General features: G+C 28.7%; 1 protein-coding gene across 1 annotated transcript in view; it reads left to right on the forward strand.

Annotated features, from left to right (window-relative positions):
* Window positions 1–6,266: 6,266 nt before the first annotated feature.
* The window catches only part of LOC129616515 (transcription factor 21-like), a 60,732-nt gene continuing 49,350 nt past the window's right edge, over window positions 6,267–17,648 (forward strand). The window contains exon 1 of the mRNA XM_055532170.1: window positions 6,267–6,375. Coding sequence (XP_055388145.1) covers window positions 6,351–6,375 — 25 coding nt within the window. The 5' untranslated portion in view covers window positions 6,267–6,350. The remainder of the gene's footprint in view (window positions 6,376–17,648) is intronic.

The following is a 17,648-nucleotide window of genomic DNA, read 5'->3' on the forward strand; positions in this document are numbered from 1 at the left end:
CGATATCGATACCATTTTCATATAATGGACACACCTTTATAGGACCATCACTATATTTTCATAAGTATGAATTCTGGTCCATCCATAAAAAATCAGCCATATTTTAAGACAATATTAAATTATTGAAAATTATAGAAGTTAATATACGGATTGAATTGAATTCATATAATTTTTGATGGAAACCTTGGGAATTTTAAGGATCTCGTAATTAAAAATACTGAAACAAAATTTTTTAATAAAAAAAGATAAAACATAAGTGGATGATTGAAATACTTCAAAAAAATTAAAATAAGAGACTCTTATATTATGAGTAAGAAAAAATATATTAATGATGTTCGTCTAGAAAAATTGAATAACGAAAGTATAAGAGTTTTTAAAAATATTATAACTGAAACAAAGAGAAAATATTGTTCAAAAAAGAAAAAGGGTCCATCGGTATAAAGTTCTAACATAAAACAACTTGAATATGAGTTACGATAACCTTTGAACTTGATGGCCCGATAACTAAGCTTCCAATTTACCATCAACAAATATTTCAGAAGTTAGGTTAGCGATTGATACACTAAATTCGAGTAAGGCAACAAGATATGATAAAATTTCTTCGAAATTTATTAAAAAAATTTCTTATAAGTTGGATTCATTTTTGTGTAAATTTATGAAAATTTCTTTTATAACTTGCACTTTTCCAATTTCACTAAAGACTGCGGTAGTGACACCCATTTTTAAGGACGCTGATAGAACTACTTCTACCAACTACAAACCAATATCAGTTCTTGGTGCCTTTTCAAAAATTTATAAAATAATTGTGACGTTTGACTTGGTTTATGACTAAAAATAATTTTCTAAAGAAGAGCAATATGGATTCGGGAAAATTTCAAATAAGTTGATGTGTGATTGTAAACTAAAATGGTATGAACATGTTGACCATGCAGTAAGAAAACTTCTCCATATGTTGTCATTCGGAAAAGACTACAGTTCAAGCCAATCCCTTGATTGGATATAATTCGCAAAAACGCTATTAAGATAATATATAATTATCCAATACGGGATCCTATTAATATATTGTATAATGAAAAATAATTATATGAGTTTCCATGACATTTATAAATTCGAATTATATTTAACGGCATTATAATATTACCCAACCGCAGCAATGTAGATGATTTTGGGACTAACTCTCCTGCACCTCGTTGTCTCCAGCCTTCGCCCGGGTTTTTGAGTCACCCGGAGGGGTCTCTTGTCATTAGGTGGTACACGGATGGGCCAAAGATCTGCATGGGGACGGGGGCGGGAATATTTTGTCCAAGAACCAAATTCTTTGAGCCTATGTAAATGTTTTCGAGCGTGTTTTAGTACGGTGTTTTCGAGCGTGCACGCCATTGAATTGTGCGTGCAATTCAGCCTTGAGAGCGGATATCGGGGACAGGACATAGTGGTTGTGTCATTCATCGGAGCGCTGAATTCCTTTTCAGTATTCTCCGTGGAAGTATGCGCTTGTCTTGAAAAACTCATTGAGTAGGGGACTAACACACCTCTCTTAGGGCCGGAGCCCTTCTGCATTCAGAACGTTAGAGAAATTTTCCGGGGCTGCGGCAGAAGTATCTGGGAGATTATGACCAGAAGCGTTTTAAGAAAATACTACAAATCGGCAAGAATCACCTGAGAATCCTCACCCGGCTCTTGTCGGGTCACTGAAGACTCAGGGGGCACCTCAGCTGACTTCACCTGGAAAGTGAAGATGCCTACAGGTTCTGTGAAGAAGATAGGAAGCCTTCAGCACACGTTCTGGGGGGTGCGTTGCTCTCGCTCGCACGAGAAGCTAAATACTGGGGAACTTTACCAAAACGGCGGCGGAGTTTCGGTCTTCCCATGTTTACAATCTTCAATCTACAACCTACAATTATAATATACATAGATTTCGGTGGTTAAATTTTGTGAAAACTTATTTTATCACTAAAAATTCATTTTGATATTTAAAATTAAAACAGATAAGCTACTATTGCTAAGTCTTAAACTAATAATACGTATTTCAAAAAATTTAGAGATGAACTTTAATTTTCAAATTATTGTATGCATTTACTACATATTTATAGTAATACTTTATTTTGAAATATTTTATATAATGGAACTTTTAGAAATAATAACAATAAAGAAAAATGTTTTAAATAAAAAACTAAGCTTTTATCAATTTTTTCTCATTTAAGTTCAGCTAACGATTTCTGCCCGACATGTAGTATTTTAAAGATTCACTTTGCAATATCAAGTACTACACTCTATGGAAAAGACGTTATATACACGTGGTACGAAATCATGGGTAAGAACTAAAATCGATTAATAACGTTATTTTTGTAAATAAAAATATGTATTTTTAGGAAACTTTGGTGGGCTTTTAGGAATTTGTCTTGGATGTTCGATTATTAGTATAATAGAAATGATATATTTCTTTATTGTAAAGTTTTTTTATCACATAGGGTTAATGAAAATAAGTAACAAGCAACATGACACAAAAATGTAAAACAAAGCTCACTTTTAACAAATTATTCAAAGTGAATTTATGAAAAAAACCTCATATTGTTTAAATATTGGGTAACAATAAATAAATAGCTTTCATACACATTAAGAACAATTTTTAAAAATAAAATATATTTTTATTGTAAAATTATTAAAATTTTAATAGATTTTTTCTTAGTATAATAATTTTTAAATTCTTGTGCAACACTTTTAAATTAATATATAATTTAATGACAAATACTGTCTGTAATTTAAGTAATTAATCAATAATCCATCTCGAATTTTTTTAAATCAAAGTCGCTTTTAATTTTATTAATTATTAATTTTAATAATTGATATGCAGGTATGTTATAATATGTGAAAATAGCCATTTTCTAATTTTGTTTTAAATTGATTAAAAGTATATTCTCTACAAACTTGTTTTTCTTATTGGAATTTTTGAAGAAAACGATAAAAAGCAGTCAAATGTGGCTCTTTAAAACTTCACGTGAGCAAAACTAGAACACATAATGCTGTTTATCAGCAAACCACATTGACCTCCTAGCTCAAATAATAACATTATGCATGATATTTCGTGAAAAAAAAATTAAAGTTCATGAAGAAAAATTTCTGTGACTTCTTTCGGCAAAAAAGAAATAATACTATAGCAGATTCTTCTTTGCTTTTTAGCACTTTTCCAAAAAATTTTTGAGAAAAAGTGCTTGTTAGTTTCACTTCCGTCCGTGAGTCCGTGTGCCTGTTTGCAAAACTTCTAAAACTTTCAAAATACAAAACTGAAATTTTATACGTACATAGATCTTCATTAGAAACTTACTTTCGTAGAAAAAAATTTATAAATATCTTATTTTTAACTATAAACTTTAACCTTAAAGTGGCATTTTTTAATTATTTATTGCGTTGAAACTATAAGCACTTTTCAAATCTTACAAACACTGAAAAGCAGTGGGTTGCTCCTTCTAATGCAGCATACCATATTTGAACTCAAAAAAAAAACAAGTTTTCCTGTTATCTAAAGTCCATTTTTTTTTAATTTTTGATATCAGTTTTCTTCTAGACCTCAGGTTGTAAGCCTAAAATTTTAGCTAATAAATAATTCATTTCGTTCGAAGAAATTTCCAGCGCCTCTGAAGTTAGGGCCTCTTGAAATTTGCAAAATTTGAATCTTTGGCGTTTTTCAAATTTCTATAAATCTTTCTTCATTTATTTAACGGTAAATGCCATTCCATTAAAAACTATAATAATTTTTCTTAACTAACTCAATTAGTCATTAAAATCGAGCACTATATTAATGCCTCTTTAAACTTTTTTTTGCTTTATTTCGAAGATTGAGTACATTGCTCATCCTGAAGCTATGAAGTTTTTTGAATGTATTCGTATGTGAATGAAAGCAATTTTCATATTGCAGTATATATAATCTTGCAATGCAAGATTGTTTTCAAAAGCACTATTTTCAATTGTTGAAAGGAAAATGCTACATTACAAACCAAACGACTATTCTTTTAGTACAAATATTTTTTTAAATTTTTTAATTGCTCTTTTCATAATCATACTTTTTTTCTGCGCGCATTGTTTATAAAATAAGGTAGGTTATGTGATGGAAACAAATTTTGCATATTGAGGTTGCGGTGAGAACGCACTTCACAATTTTTTAAAAAAATATTAAAAAATAATTTAAAACTTTTTTGTAGTCTGGTGTTACACAAATAAAACAACTTTCTTTTGACTTTTCACCAACGTTTCGATTTAATTTGAAATCTTCATCAGGGCTAACATAATAATTTTATATGATAATAATGTTTTTACAATATGTCCTACATTTCTTATATGTATACTTACATTAAGTTATTGAACACATTTTAATTTAATTTTAACATAATTTAGTAACTCGATAGCTCTAATAAATAAATTTAATAAAATTTTTAAAATCGTCAGTTATTCCTTTTTAATAAACAACATATAAATAAATAAATAAAATAAATTAACACAAATTATAAATGTGTTAATATAATATAATTATAACAAACAAAACTAGACTCTTACATAACTTAAACTATAATAAAAATAAAAAATCACGAATCAGCTGTTTGTTGTTCTCATCTATTGTTTACTCTATTGGGGTTACCGCTTGTTTTAATTTTTTGAAATTTCATAATTACAGATTTATAAAATAAATTTAAGTTATTTGTATCTGTTTTGTAATTAATATTGTTTTTGTTAATTTATATGTGTATCATTTCACTTATATTCCTCTTATACCAATTTTTCTCCCCGTCTTCCATTTGTGTTTCCTTGAAATTAAAAGTGTGATTCTGGTTAAAATGATGTTGTGCTACTGCTGTTCTTTCTGTTTTATTAATGTTTTGTGTTTAACAATCATATTTATGTTGATTTAGTCTGTTTTTTAGATATTGTGTTGTTTGTCCTATATAGCACGCTTCAAACTCTTGGCAATTTACTTTATATATTAAGTGTGATTGATTCATTTTGTCTTCTTTATCTTTAAGTTTTGTGTAAAGTGTGTGTACTACGTTTTTGTTATAGAAATTGATTTTGTTGTTTTGCATATATGGTTTAAAAACATTTTTGATTTTGTATGCAATTTCAGGAGTATGTTGAAATTTTAAAAAATTGGTGTTGTGTAAATTTGAGAAGAATGTTTCTTGTATGTTGTTTTTATTGTCCCTGTTTTTGTATTTCCTAATTATTTAATTATTTATAATATTCGTAGAATATTATAAAAATGTCTGTTAAATACTTATTTCCAATTTTTGGGACATTAGTAAGCTTATAGTTAATATACCTAGAAAAATGTAAATTTGGCTCTTAGTAGAATTTCGCTTTGTGCTACCCGAATTCCCTGAAATGATCGCCAGTTAGTTTCGGTAACAACCAGAACTCAGATATCAAATTTCAAGAAATTCCATCAATTCGTTCCGTAGATATGGTGAAAAATGTAAAATCGGCCCGCAGATCAGTTGTCGAGCCCTGATCTTTCCAAAAAACTTACATGTCCATTGTTTTAATACGAGGAATTCAAATATTAAATTTCATTGAAATCGGTCAATTATTTCTCTTTATATACACAAAAATGTATATTTGGCCCGTAGTAAACGTCCAGTTGCTGATGCCTGATTTCTTCCAAAACATAGGAATTTTCGCGGGCGGTCGAGCTGAGCTTATTTATAAAATTTCAAGTAAATCGGTTCAATATTTTCTTCAAAATGTTCAAAAATGTAAAACAGGCCCGCTAAAAAGTGCAGTTCCCGAAGCCTGAGATAAACCAAAAGTTGATCAATCCGTGCCATGGTGGAAATAAACTTACATATAAAATTTCATCAAAATCAGTTCAGCCGAACTTGAGATACACGCGTGCACACACAGACCGACAGACCGACGGACCGACAGGTTGCTAAAAATAGTTCACTTACACTTCTCTACCATGGAGGAGTGCATTCCCACCGAAAACTCGATATGCAAAATTTGTTGCCATCACATAACCTAGCTATTGTTTACACAATACGGTCGGTAATAATAAATATAACACAATTAACACCGAATTTTCACACATATTAGCAAGGAGTTTTCATAAAAGTGTTGTGATAATATGTTTTTAGTTATTGTAAACACCCATATTACTCAACATTGGTACAAACAATTTCCAATGAAAACTTTTTGTTACCCCGCCTTCAATTTAGAAAAAGAACATTTTGATATTTAAAAATAAATCTCTAGTTTTTAATGAAATTTAACTTTTGAAAATTAATTTCGTTTTATTGTTTCAGTGATAAAATTAACATATTTATTAAAAACAAAATGACTAAAAAAAACACAGCTGCAGAATGAAGCAACAAAAAAATTATTATTGTAAGTATTAGCATGAACTTATATTGCTTTCTTTATTAGCGTAAAAAGTATATTATGTAGAAGTAACATAAGCAAATGCGCCTACAATATAAGAATATTGTTATAAGATTTATTAAATTATAATTCTCTCATAGAGAAAAAAACCTCTGCACATTATATTACCTGTTGTTATATGTTAAAATATAACATATCTCGAAGACATAAATCAAAAAATCAAAAAATAAATAAAACCATAGTTTCGTAAAGAAAATTATGGCCTTGTTCACCAAAAAGCCAAATTCAGCTGCATACAACCTGATTAAAATTGCCAACCTGTGATGTACTAAATAAGAGGAGAGCTAATGAAGAGCCCAAGACAATTACGCGCTACGATTTTGTGTATCCTATATACATATGAACACATTTTTACATGTTATATTCTAATTAGTTATGTTTTAGAATTCATACTTCGGAACTCTCGTGGTTTTTATAATATTTGAACTATTAGGTAGTATTTGTTAACGTGGAATTGTTTTGCTTTCTTCACCAGCACAAAGAATATATTTTGTAGAAGCAACAAAATATACTCTTTGGGCATATGTTCCTATAATGTAAGAATATTGATAATACAATAGTGAAATTTTAAATGCTCATAGAGAAAAGGTGCTCAATATTAATAACATTACCCGTGTTTTACTTTAGCATAATATAAAATATTTCTAAGACTAACCAAAAAATATTTAAAATCAGGGTTTGTTACAGAAAAAAATATTTAAAAAAGGGGTCAATTTAAAATTTAAAAAAAAAGCCTTTAAAAAGATAGGGCAGGTTCAGTGAATACAACCTGACTAAAATTATCAGCCTAAATCAAAATGCAAATCATCACAGAATTTTTGCAGTTCTACAAAGACGTACAAAATAAAAGAAAAGCCAATGAAGAGTACAATTTCGCGACAGGATTTTTTGTGTTTTATATATGTACGTATGCACCTATAAATTATTACATATTATATTCTTATTTACTATGATTTGGAATTCATTAATTTAGAATTTTCGTAGTTTTGATAATATTTGGATTTGAAAAAAATGCATTATTTATATCTGTTTTTTAAAATATATATGAACTAAATAAATACATACATATATAATAGTATTGAACTAAATAAGTATGAATAAATAAGTAGAAAATGATATAAATACATAAAGATATATATAATAATATATAGAAAATGGAAAACAACAAAATTACTATTACATTTAGAAGGAAACGAATAATGGAAATTGACAAGATTAAATAAATAAATGGAAATTCAAGAAGGGGCCATTGAAAACTTGGTATTCAAATATGTATGAAAAAATATAGTTGATCAAATCTATGGTTTGTTAGGTAACACATTTTCATTCACTACTTAAATCTGTGTATGTATATAATTACACCTACCAAATACCAAAAGATACTTCTAAAAGAAACACTTATTATCATAAAATTGCATAAATTAAAAAAATATTTTAAGCATGAAAATTAGCTCGTGAAAAAGTTACCAATAAATTTTTTGATTATTCAAAATAAGAAATAATAAAGTTGAATATATGGTTAATACTCAAAAAGTTCATACTAGCGTGAATACTAAATTGTATTGTAAAGTAATTTGTTATAATATTTTTGAATTTTTCTACATTTATGGAATTTTTAGCTAACATGAAACAGAAAAGCATAAAATAAAATTTTGGTGTTTTTGGAAGATAATAACTCCAAAGAAGGAGCCCAGAAATTTACAAAGAATATATTTTCTTAAGAACTTGCATATTTAATAGTTTTTCATTCTTTATTGTGTGTAATTTCATTTCTTTATTGTGAAACTATGTAAACGTTGTTTACAAAGGAACAAAAAAAAAAAATCTGATGTGGTCAGCACATAACAAACCGCATTGTGTGTTGTGTAGTTAAGTGAAAGTGTTGAGGAATATTATAAAAATGTCTAAAATACTTCTTTTTAATTTTTAGCGCATTAGTACGCTTATAGTTAACATACCTAGAAAAATGTAAATTTGGCTCTTAGTAGAGTTTCGTTTTGTGCTAACCGAATTCCCTGAAATGACATTTATTTTCGGTAACAACCAGAACTCAAATATTAAATTTCAATGAAATCGGTTGATTATTTCTCTTTATATACACAAAAATGTATATTTGGCCCGTAGTAAACATAAAGTTGCTAATGCCTGATTTCTTCCAAAAGTAAGAAATTTTTGCGGACGGTCGAGCAAAGCTTATATATGTAATTTCAAGTAAATCGGTTGAATATTTTCTTCAAAGTGGTCAAAAATGTAAAACAGGTCCGCTAAAAAGTGCAGCTCCCGAGGCTTGATATATCCCAAAAGTTGATCAATCCGGGCCATGGTTGAAATAAACTTGCATATAAAATTTCATTAAGATCGTTTCAGCCGAACTTGAGATACACGTGTGCACACACAGACCGACAGGCCGACAGACCGACAGGTTGCTAAAAATAGTTTATTTACACTTCCCTACTATGGAGCAGTGCGTTCCCACCGAAAACTCGATATGTAAAATTTGCTGCCATCATATAACCTACCTATTGTATACACAATACGGTCGGTAAAAGGAGCCAAAAAGGGCCACAAAAATTTTTAGTATATTTTTAATTGAACAATTAGTTTTTGATAGAAAATGAAGTTTCATTACATTCATAACTCGTAAATGAAATTTTTCCTGGAAAAGGCGTTTACATTCAAAATAAATAAAAAATTTCACATAAATTTTGATCACAAAAAATGTTAAATAACAGTGATAATGAAATAAAAGCAAAATAAAAACAGTTTAATATTATTTGTTTAGAAAAAAAAAACAATAGAAATCTTAAGACTAATTCCTATTCGACTTCATCACGTCGTTCTTTAAATTAATGGACATCATTTATTTGTTGAGAGACCATGAACAGCAAATTTTCCCTTCGCTTTTCCAAAAATGTTTTAAGCTTAACAAAGCCGAACAGGTTGACACAAACAAACGATTTCTAACTTTATCTTTTACAAGAATGTTACGTGGAAATATTTTTTCAACTGCGACTGTACAATGCTGCAACACTAACAAACCATTTTACTTAAGTTTGGAAACATTGCTTTATTTAGCCCATTTTTACACTCAAAGATCTTTTGCTAAAATTCCTGTGAGGTCAATTTTGGATATTGAATAAGTTCATCCTATCTAGGTAAAGATTGCCATTCGCTGTTTACATCCTCAATGTTGACAAAATCGGTATCAAAAACTGCTAAAAGTGGAAATATAAATAGATGATTGCTAGAAAAAGCTTTTTCCCGTTTTAAGTAAGACATACATTTTTCATATCTATTTTTTTAACGATACAATTAGAAATTGTAATATAAAAAACTTCAAGGTGCTATTAAAAAATTGTGGTGTTTAAGTCTTTCCGCAATAAATTTCTTTTAGAGGACGAAATCATAATGTTTGGTTTAAATCAATATTTGAAACTGTATGTACATTTTTTATCACTTCAGCCTTGGTAAAATTTGCAAGAAAAGTTTTTAGTAAATAATTAAATTTTAATGAAATTAAATATGCTTGCTGGTTTTTAAATTTCTTGCTGACATCATACATAATTTTTAGCACTTTTCCAAAAATTTTTTGAAAAAAAGTGCTTATTAGTTTCACTCTGTCCATCCGTTCGTCTGTCCGTGTGTCTGTTTACAAAACTTCTACATTTTTAAAGATAGAAAGCTGAAATTTAATACGTACATAGATCTTTACTAGAAACTTATTTTCGTAGAACAAAATTTTTACCTCCCCCCCTCTAGAAGTTATACCCCCCCAAAACCCTAAAAATGGCCTATTTTAACTATTTGTTGCCATGAAACCATAAGCATTTTTGAAATTTTGCAAACGCAGAAAGGCAGTGGCTCGCTTCCCCTACCGCGGTATACTATAGTTAAACTTTAGAAAAACAAAATGGCCGTTCAAATTTACCGTTATCTAAAGTCCTTCTTTTCCAAATTTTTGATGTCGCTTTTCTTCAAGACCCCAGCCTGTAGAAGCTTGAAATTTTAGGGGCTTTTAGACATTAAGAAGTAGTTCATTTCGTTAGAAGAAAATTTTTTTCCATCTCCACCCCCTCTCAAGTTATGGCCTCTTGAAATTTGTAAAATTTGCATTTTTGACACCTTATATTTCTGAAACCGCAAGTTTTTTCAAATTTCTATAAACGCAAAAAGTTAACGGTAAATTCCATGACATTAAAAAATATATTTATTTTTCTTAACTCACACAATTAACCCTTAAAATCGAGCATTATGTTAACCCCTGTTTATATTAAATTTTGCTTTATTTCAAAGACTGCATAAATGGTTCATCCTAAATATATGCAATCCTACAAATAGTTTCGTTTATAAATGAAAATAATCTTAATAGTGTGGTGGATATACATAGACTGTTTTTAAAAGCAGTATTTTCACTTGTTGAAGGGAAAAGTGCTACAATACAAACCATTGGTTTGACCCAACTTTATTAAAATATGTGCTAAAAAAAGGAAATACAGTTAAACTTCCTTGTCAAATAAAGATGTGAGTATGAGCTCATTTTTTGTGTTTGCAAAATTGTTTTCGGAAGTGGTATTAGGAAAATAATATATCAGTACTACTCGATTGATTGCTTGCCAAAAAACATAAAATAAATTATTAACATATATTAACATGTTAATTTAAGTAATAACATAAATATAATTTAACGAAGACTCAAATTTCATTACATATTACCTCCAGTGAAAACGATCTTGTTGCAACTAAGTTCAACATTTGATGTAATGGTGCTCCAAAATGTAATTCGTTCAGATCATTTTGCCTTGAGCTACTGTTTGAAAAATGGAAATTTATACATTTGATTAGATCTATAATGCCTTAATCTTTAATACATAAATTAAATATGTGACACATACAACCATAAACAAATAATTTAGGACATATTTCTTTTAAATGGTCTTGAACACCGCTATGAATGTCCGGACTTTAGTTTTGGTGCTGTATACTGTCCACCAAATTAAAATTAATAGAATACTTTCAAAAATCTCATGTACAAACATGGACATAGATATCTAATAGGAGGGGACAATAATGCCAAACATACAAATTGGAGTTCTAGAATCACCACAACTAGAGGAAGTGAGCTAAGAAAAGCTTTTCAAGAACTAGGTTGTTGCTATCACTCCACTGACACTCTTACTTATTGGCTCACTGACACTAACAAGATTCCTGCTGTTATTGACTCTTTTATAACTAAAAAAATATCAGCAAACTTTCTGAGCCTTTTTTATCTTCTTCTTATATGATAATTATGAATTTAATTTAGATCACTGTGCTGTTATATTAAAACTGAGTGAAAAAATAACTTAAACATTATATAAACCCACTTTGACAAATAGCTTTAAATACGAAATGGTAAACAATATTGAAGTAAATATCAATATACAATGAAGAGAACAATTAGACCTTGAGTTAGAAGAATTTATTGAAGTCATACAAAAAGATGCTTGGAACAATACAAAAATGTCAAAGTACAAACCGACACCAAGTAGCTATCCTAAAGAAATAACTGATTTAATACGTGAAAAGAGAAGGGCCAGACGTAGATGCGTCACCCTGATGATAAAACTGGTTTAAACAGACTTTCCCAGGTGCTTAAAAGAAAATTCCAAGAATTTACATCGACATCATATGAAAATTATATAAAGAACGTGTCAGCTACGAAGGAAACGAATTATTTCTTATGAAAGACGGCAAAGAGCAAAAAGAGACCAATTAAGCACGCTTCGCCACTAATAAAAAAAAATGGCAGTTGACCGAGGAGCAATATAGAGAAATCTGAATTATTTGCTGATCACTTAGAAAGCATATTCACACCAAACGGAATAAAGCAGCATAGCTCCATTTACTCAAGTAGAAATTGCGGAAGAGATAAGATCCCTGAACTTGAAAACATCGACAGGTTTTGATCCTATTACTGCGGAAGTCCTGATAGAGTTACCAGACGAGGAATTCGGAATTTCTTTGGCTGAAGATGAAATTAGGAGTTGTACTACAAAGCATAGTCTAGAACATTATGTAAATATAGAAGCAACTCGGCTGCTACGCAATGGCGTTGTGACAGAAAGACTTAAACAAACAAGACCTTTCGATTTAACACGAAATAGCAATTTCCTTATAGAAGGTATTTAATTCCTGTATGGAAAAACTAAGCTAGGCCAGAATAGTTGGTCTGCAGGACCAATTTTATCCGCTCAGAGTTTAGGTAGTTTTTTAAGATAGGAGTCACGCTTCCCACTGTAGGAGGAAAAAAACAGGGAGCGCCGTCCTTCTTCGTCTTTTGAGATTTTTTCACCTATTAGAAAAATAAAATAAAAGGTGAGTTTTTAAATCTTACCAACACAGCCTTTTTTGGTAATTATATCAGTACTTTCATCGACTAGAAATGAATAAACGCTTTTTACCAATATTCAAACCTTTTCGAAAATTACGCAATTTTCGAAATGGTTTGAATATTGTATAGCGAAATTACATTTTTGTGTTGTTTTTCTTTTTTTAAACTCCATTTTATGGACTATTTTTGAGTCACTAGTTTTAAATAATTTTATTATATGATCACCAACAGAAAACAATATGCTAAGAAAGTTGTCATCAACAACTTACCTTTTCTTGATAAAAGTGGTATAATATCATCTGTAGCTTTTTCAACAAATTTATTAATCAAAATTGAATTTTTAGTTTTTTTATGATTTAGAATGTTTGAAGCAGTTTCGATGTGTCACAGTAAGTGAAAAAGTTCGAAAAAATGTTTAGTTTAATGCAATTGAAATATAAAATTTACAGTATTGAACTAAATATAATAAAATCAACAAATTACATACGAACTACATAAAATAATTATCATATAATGCAATTGCTGCTACATTTGAAATTTTATAATTTCTATTCACAGGTTTTAATAGTATAATTTTGATTGTATAGTTTTTAGATTAATTTCATATTTTGAATTCCTTAAAAAAAGGGCTAAAAATTTTATGAAAGTGCTGAAGGTGCTCCAAGTTTAAAAGAAAACTAAAAATGACACAATAGGTTAAAAAATCCAACTATGAGCTAAACTCTAACTTTTATTTTATAAGAAAATCTAACGGAAGAATTTTGTTTTTTCTTGTGATACAATTTTTAAATACATTTATTTATTTAAAAAATTTATTTATAAAAATTTATTAATTCAAAATAATTCAACAAGTAAACTACGTAATGAAGATAGTAGAATCAAAACCTATGTATACATTTGTAGATTAATAAGTTTTGAGTAAAATAGAACTCAAAACGTTTTGTGAGTAAATCAGCACTCATATTTCAATTTATTGTACATGAAAAAGTGAAAAAATTAGGTTAAGTCATTCTGTAAAAAAATAATAAAGATAAACAAGGTATTTTGAACAAAAAACGTAATTTAAGAAAGCAATTGTGGGGTTTTGTTGCAAATATATACAAGTATTGGATTTGTTGCAAGTGAGGTTGCAAATAATGGTTTTTGTTGCTGTAATTTTGATCAGAAACAAAAGCAGAAATGTTTTTAACGTCAATTTTATTCAATTTTATTTAAATTGAACAACAATTTAAATTAAATTTAGTTATATGTATTGTCTAGTTATGTGAAAGTGTTACAGAATATTATAAAACTGTCTGTTAAATACTTCTTTCAAATTTTTAGGAAATTAGTAAGCTTATAGTTAACATACCTAGAAAAATGTAAATTTGGCTCTTAAATGTAAAATCGGTTCAATATTTTCTTCAAAATTTTGAAAAATGTAAAACAAGCCCGCTAAAAAGTGCAGCTCCCAAGGCCTATATATCCCAAAAGTTGATCAGCCCGTGCCATGGTGAAAATAAACTTACATATAAAATTTCATTAAAATCTGTTCAGCAGAACTTGAGATACACGCGTGCACACACAGACCGACAGACCGACAGGTTGTTAAAAATAATTTATTTATTTTTAAAATAATTTAAGTGCATTCCCACCGAAAACTCGATATGCAAATTTTGTTGCCATCACATTACCTACCTATTGTATACACAATACGGTCGGTAAAATGTTAAAAATTGTAAAATGTGAAATGTTGTCAGAGATTATAAATTTGTCCTGAAATTGTTTTATAAGAAAGAAAGTTAAGTACAAGTAATTTATTTTAAATGCCGGTATAACTTTATTTGGTTAAGTATAGCATAATTATAAATACTCGTAAGTAAGTTTTCTGTTGTAAACTCAGGTTAATATGCAGATTAGTTTGCAACATAATCTAAAACTTGTAACAGCACTACAACGTTACATGAAAAATATTATAATTTGGTATGTGTTTTTAAGTCTAATGTCATTGAGTAATAAGTAATTTTAGAGAATTCCAGTGGAAAGCTTATAAGAGTTTCAAGGAAAATGTTCAATAAAAATTTTGAAACTAACTAAGTACTCTATTTCGTATTTTAGGTACTTTTGTAAAAATTTCAGATATTTTTCGTAATTAAATTATAATGCTTTGAATGCTGAACCAGGGGCCGAATTAACATTTTTTATCACATCTAAAAAACTACTGGAACGCAAATAAAATGTAAATAGAACAACGTTTATTATGATTGCATTTCGAATCAAGACTTCAAAAATATTTAACGCATTCTTACACCAGTTGCATTTTTTGTTTTGTTTCATTCCAAAATTCCAAAATTATCTAAGCTTTATAATAGAGAAGAATCATTTGCAAATTCATTGCTAAAGCTGCGTTATTTGAATTTCTGAATAAAGTTCAAATTTTTTTCCAGTTTTAGCTGTCTTTCATCATATAAGCCCTTTAAAATTAAGCTTTGGTATACGATTTATTTAGTTTTCAATTGCATAATTATTATTAGTTAATTTTAATGTTGCACAATTCATACAATTATTCCCATTCACTTTTCTATAAACGTAAAAATATCAAATTTTTCTTAATTATCAAAAAGTTTACGATGACTCAATCACATCATTTAAAGTGTTAGAATTTATGATTGATCAATCAAAATTCTAAGGCTTTTGAAAATTTAAATTTATCCTGCTAACCTTATACATAATTGTTAAATTTTCCGACTGCTAATAATTACTTCATTATTTTAACTGTTTAAAAACTAGAAACAGTATAAACATTTGCAAGTTAAACACAAGTCATTTTATTAATTTGTTAAAGCCATAAAATGACTTGTGAGTATATTACAAACTTTCAAAAGTCTTACCGATCCTTGAAATTTATCAATTAATACTATGTTTCATGACAAAAATATATTTTGTCAAATTTCAAATCTACAAATAGTTAAAAAACGCCATTTTTAATGTTTTGGAGGAGTATGACTTTTAGAGGGTGTGAGAAAGATAAAAATTTTGTTCTATGGAAATAAGTTTCTAGTAAAGATCTATGCACATATAAAATTTCAGCTTTCTATCTTCAGGGGTATAGAAGTTTTGTAAACATGTCCACGGGCGGACGAACAAAGTGAAATTAATAAGCACTTTTCTTCAAAAAAATTTTATGGAAAAGTGCTAAAAAGCTAAATGTCAATTTAACTTTTGATACAATGCATCCTTTTTTTTAAACACATTGTAAATATATTGCATTTCAAAACTTAAAAATACTTTAATAAAAAAAATTTTGTTTCAATTTACTTTAAATTAAAACTTTCTATTTATAACTTAAATAAGTATATAAAAAATTATATGTATCGAAAAAATTTTGGATACACAATTTGACACATTTTTCAGTGTTGCAGACACAACGTCAAATAAATTCTGAACACAACACATCGTCAATTATTTTTGTTGTATTTCAGAAAATGATACAATGTGCCTGATGCGTAGTAGATGCAATTCCGAAGATACCCTTAATTTGCATTTCTATATCTTTTTACTTCTTCACGCACTTCTCCATAGTAGGGAAGTGTAAATAAACTATTTTTAGCACCCTGTCGGTCTGTCTGTTGGTCTGTGTGTGCACACGTGTATCTTAAGTTCGGCTAAACCGATTTTAATGAAATTTTATATGCAAGTTTATTTCAACCATGGCACGGATTGATAACATTTGGGATATATCAGGCCTAGGGAACTGCATTTTTTAGCGGGCCTGTTTCACATTTTTGACCACTTTGAATAAAATATTCAATCGATTTTCTTGAAATTTCATATATAAGCTTCGCTCGACCGTCCACAAAAATTCCTAGCTTTTGGAAGAAACCAGGCATAAGCAACTGGACGTTTACTACGGGTCAAATATACATTTTTGTGTATATAAAGAGAAATAATCAACCGATTTCTTTGAAATTTAATATTTAGATTCCTCGTGTTAAAACAATGAACATATAAATTTTTTGGAAAGATCAGGGCTCGAAAACTGATTTGCGAGCCGATTTTACATTTTTCACCATATTTACGGAACAAATTTGTGGAATTTCTTGAAGTTTGATATTTGAGTTCTGGTTGTTACCGAAAATAACTGGCGAGGATTTCAGGGAATTCGGGTAGCACAAAGCGAAATTCTACTAAGAGCCAAATTTACATTTTTCTAGGTATATTAACTATAAGCTAACTAATGCCCTAAAAATTGGAAAGAAGTATTCAACAGATATTTTTATAATATTCCGTAACACTTTCACTTAACTAGACAATACACAATGCGGTTAGTTATGTGCTGACCACATCAGATTTTTTCTTTTGCTTCTAAATTTTTTTTTCTGTTTATACTTTTTTCTTTTTTTGTACATTAATACTTAGTTCCTAAAATGTTGACAGCTTTTTTAAGTTTAATTTTGAACTGACTTAAATTATTACTACCTTTTGTTTTTCTGGGTAAAGTTTTATATAATTTTATACTGCTACACTTTAAGCTTTTTTATAAGTATTTTGTTGAGGTTCTAAGTTTTGGAATTTGGGTTTCTTCCTATACCTAGTGTAATAATTATGTATATTTTCCCTACTTTCTAAGTTTAATTTCGATTTAAAGTTATTATTTAAAATAGTATATATAAATTTACATTTTTCAAAATGTATTTCAGTTATTTTACAGTAACTTGGTACTAGTTCTGTGGCTGAGTTTGAATTAAGTTTGCATGGCTTTGTTTAAGATAATTTCCACCTGACATAAATAAAATTTAGAATAGTAACTTCAGCTAATTACAATTTACATTTATTAATTTCATATTAATTTATTAATTACATATTAACT

This window comes from Condylostylus longicornis, unplaced genomic scaffold (assembly GCF_029603195.1).
Source record: "Condylostylus longicornis isolate FDR11 unplaced genomic scaffold, ASM2960319v2 ptg000233l, whole genome shotgun sequence".
NCBI classification, from domain to species: domain Eukaryota; kingdom Metazoa; phylum Arthropoda; class Insecta; order Diptera; family Dolichopodidae; genus Condylostylus; species Condylostylus longicornis.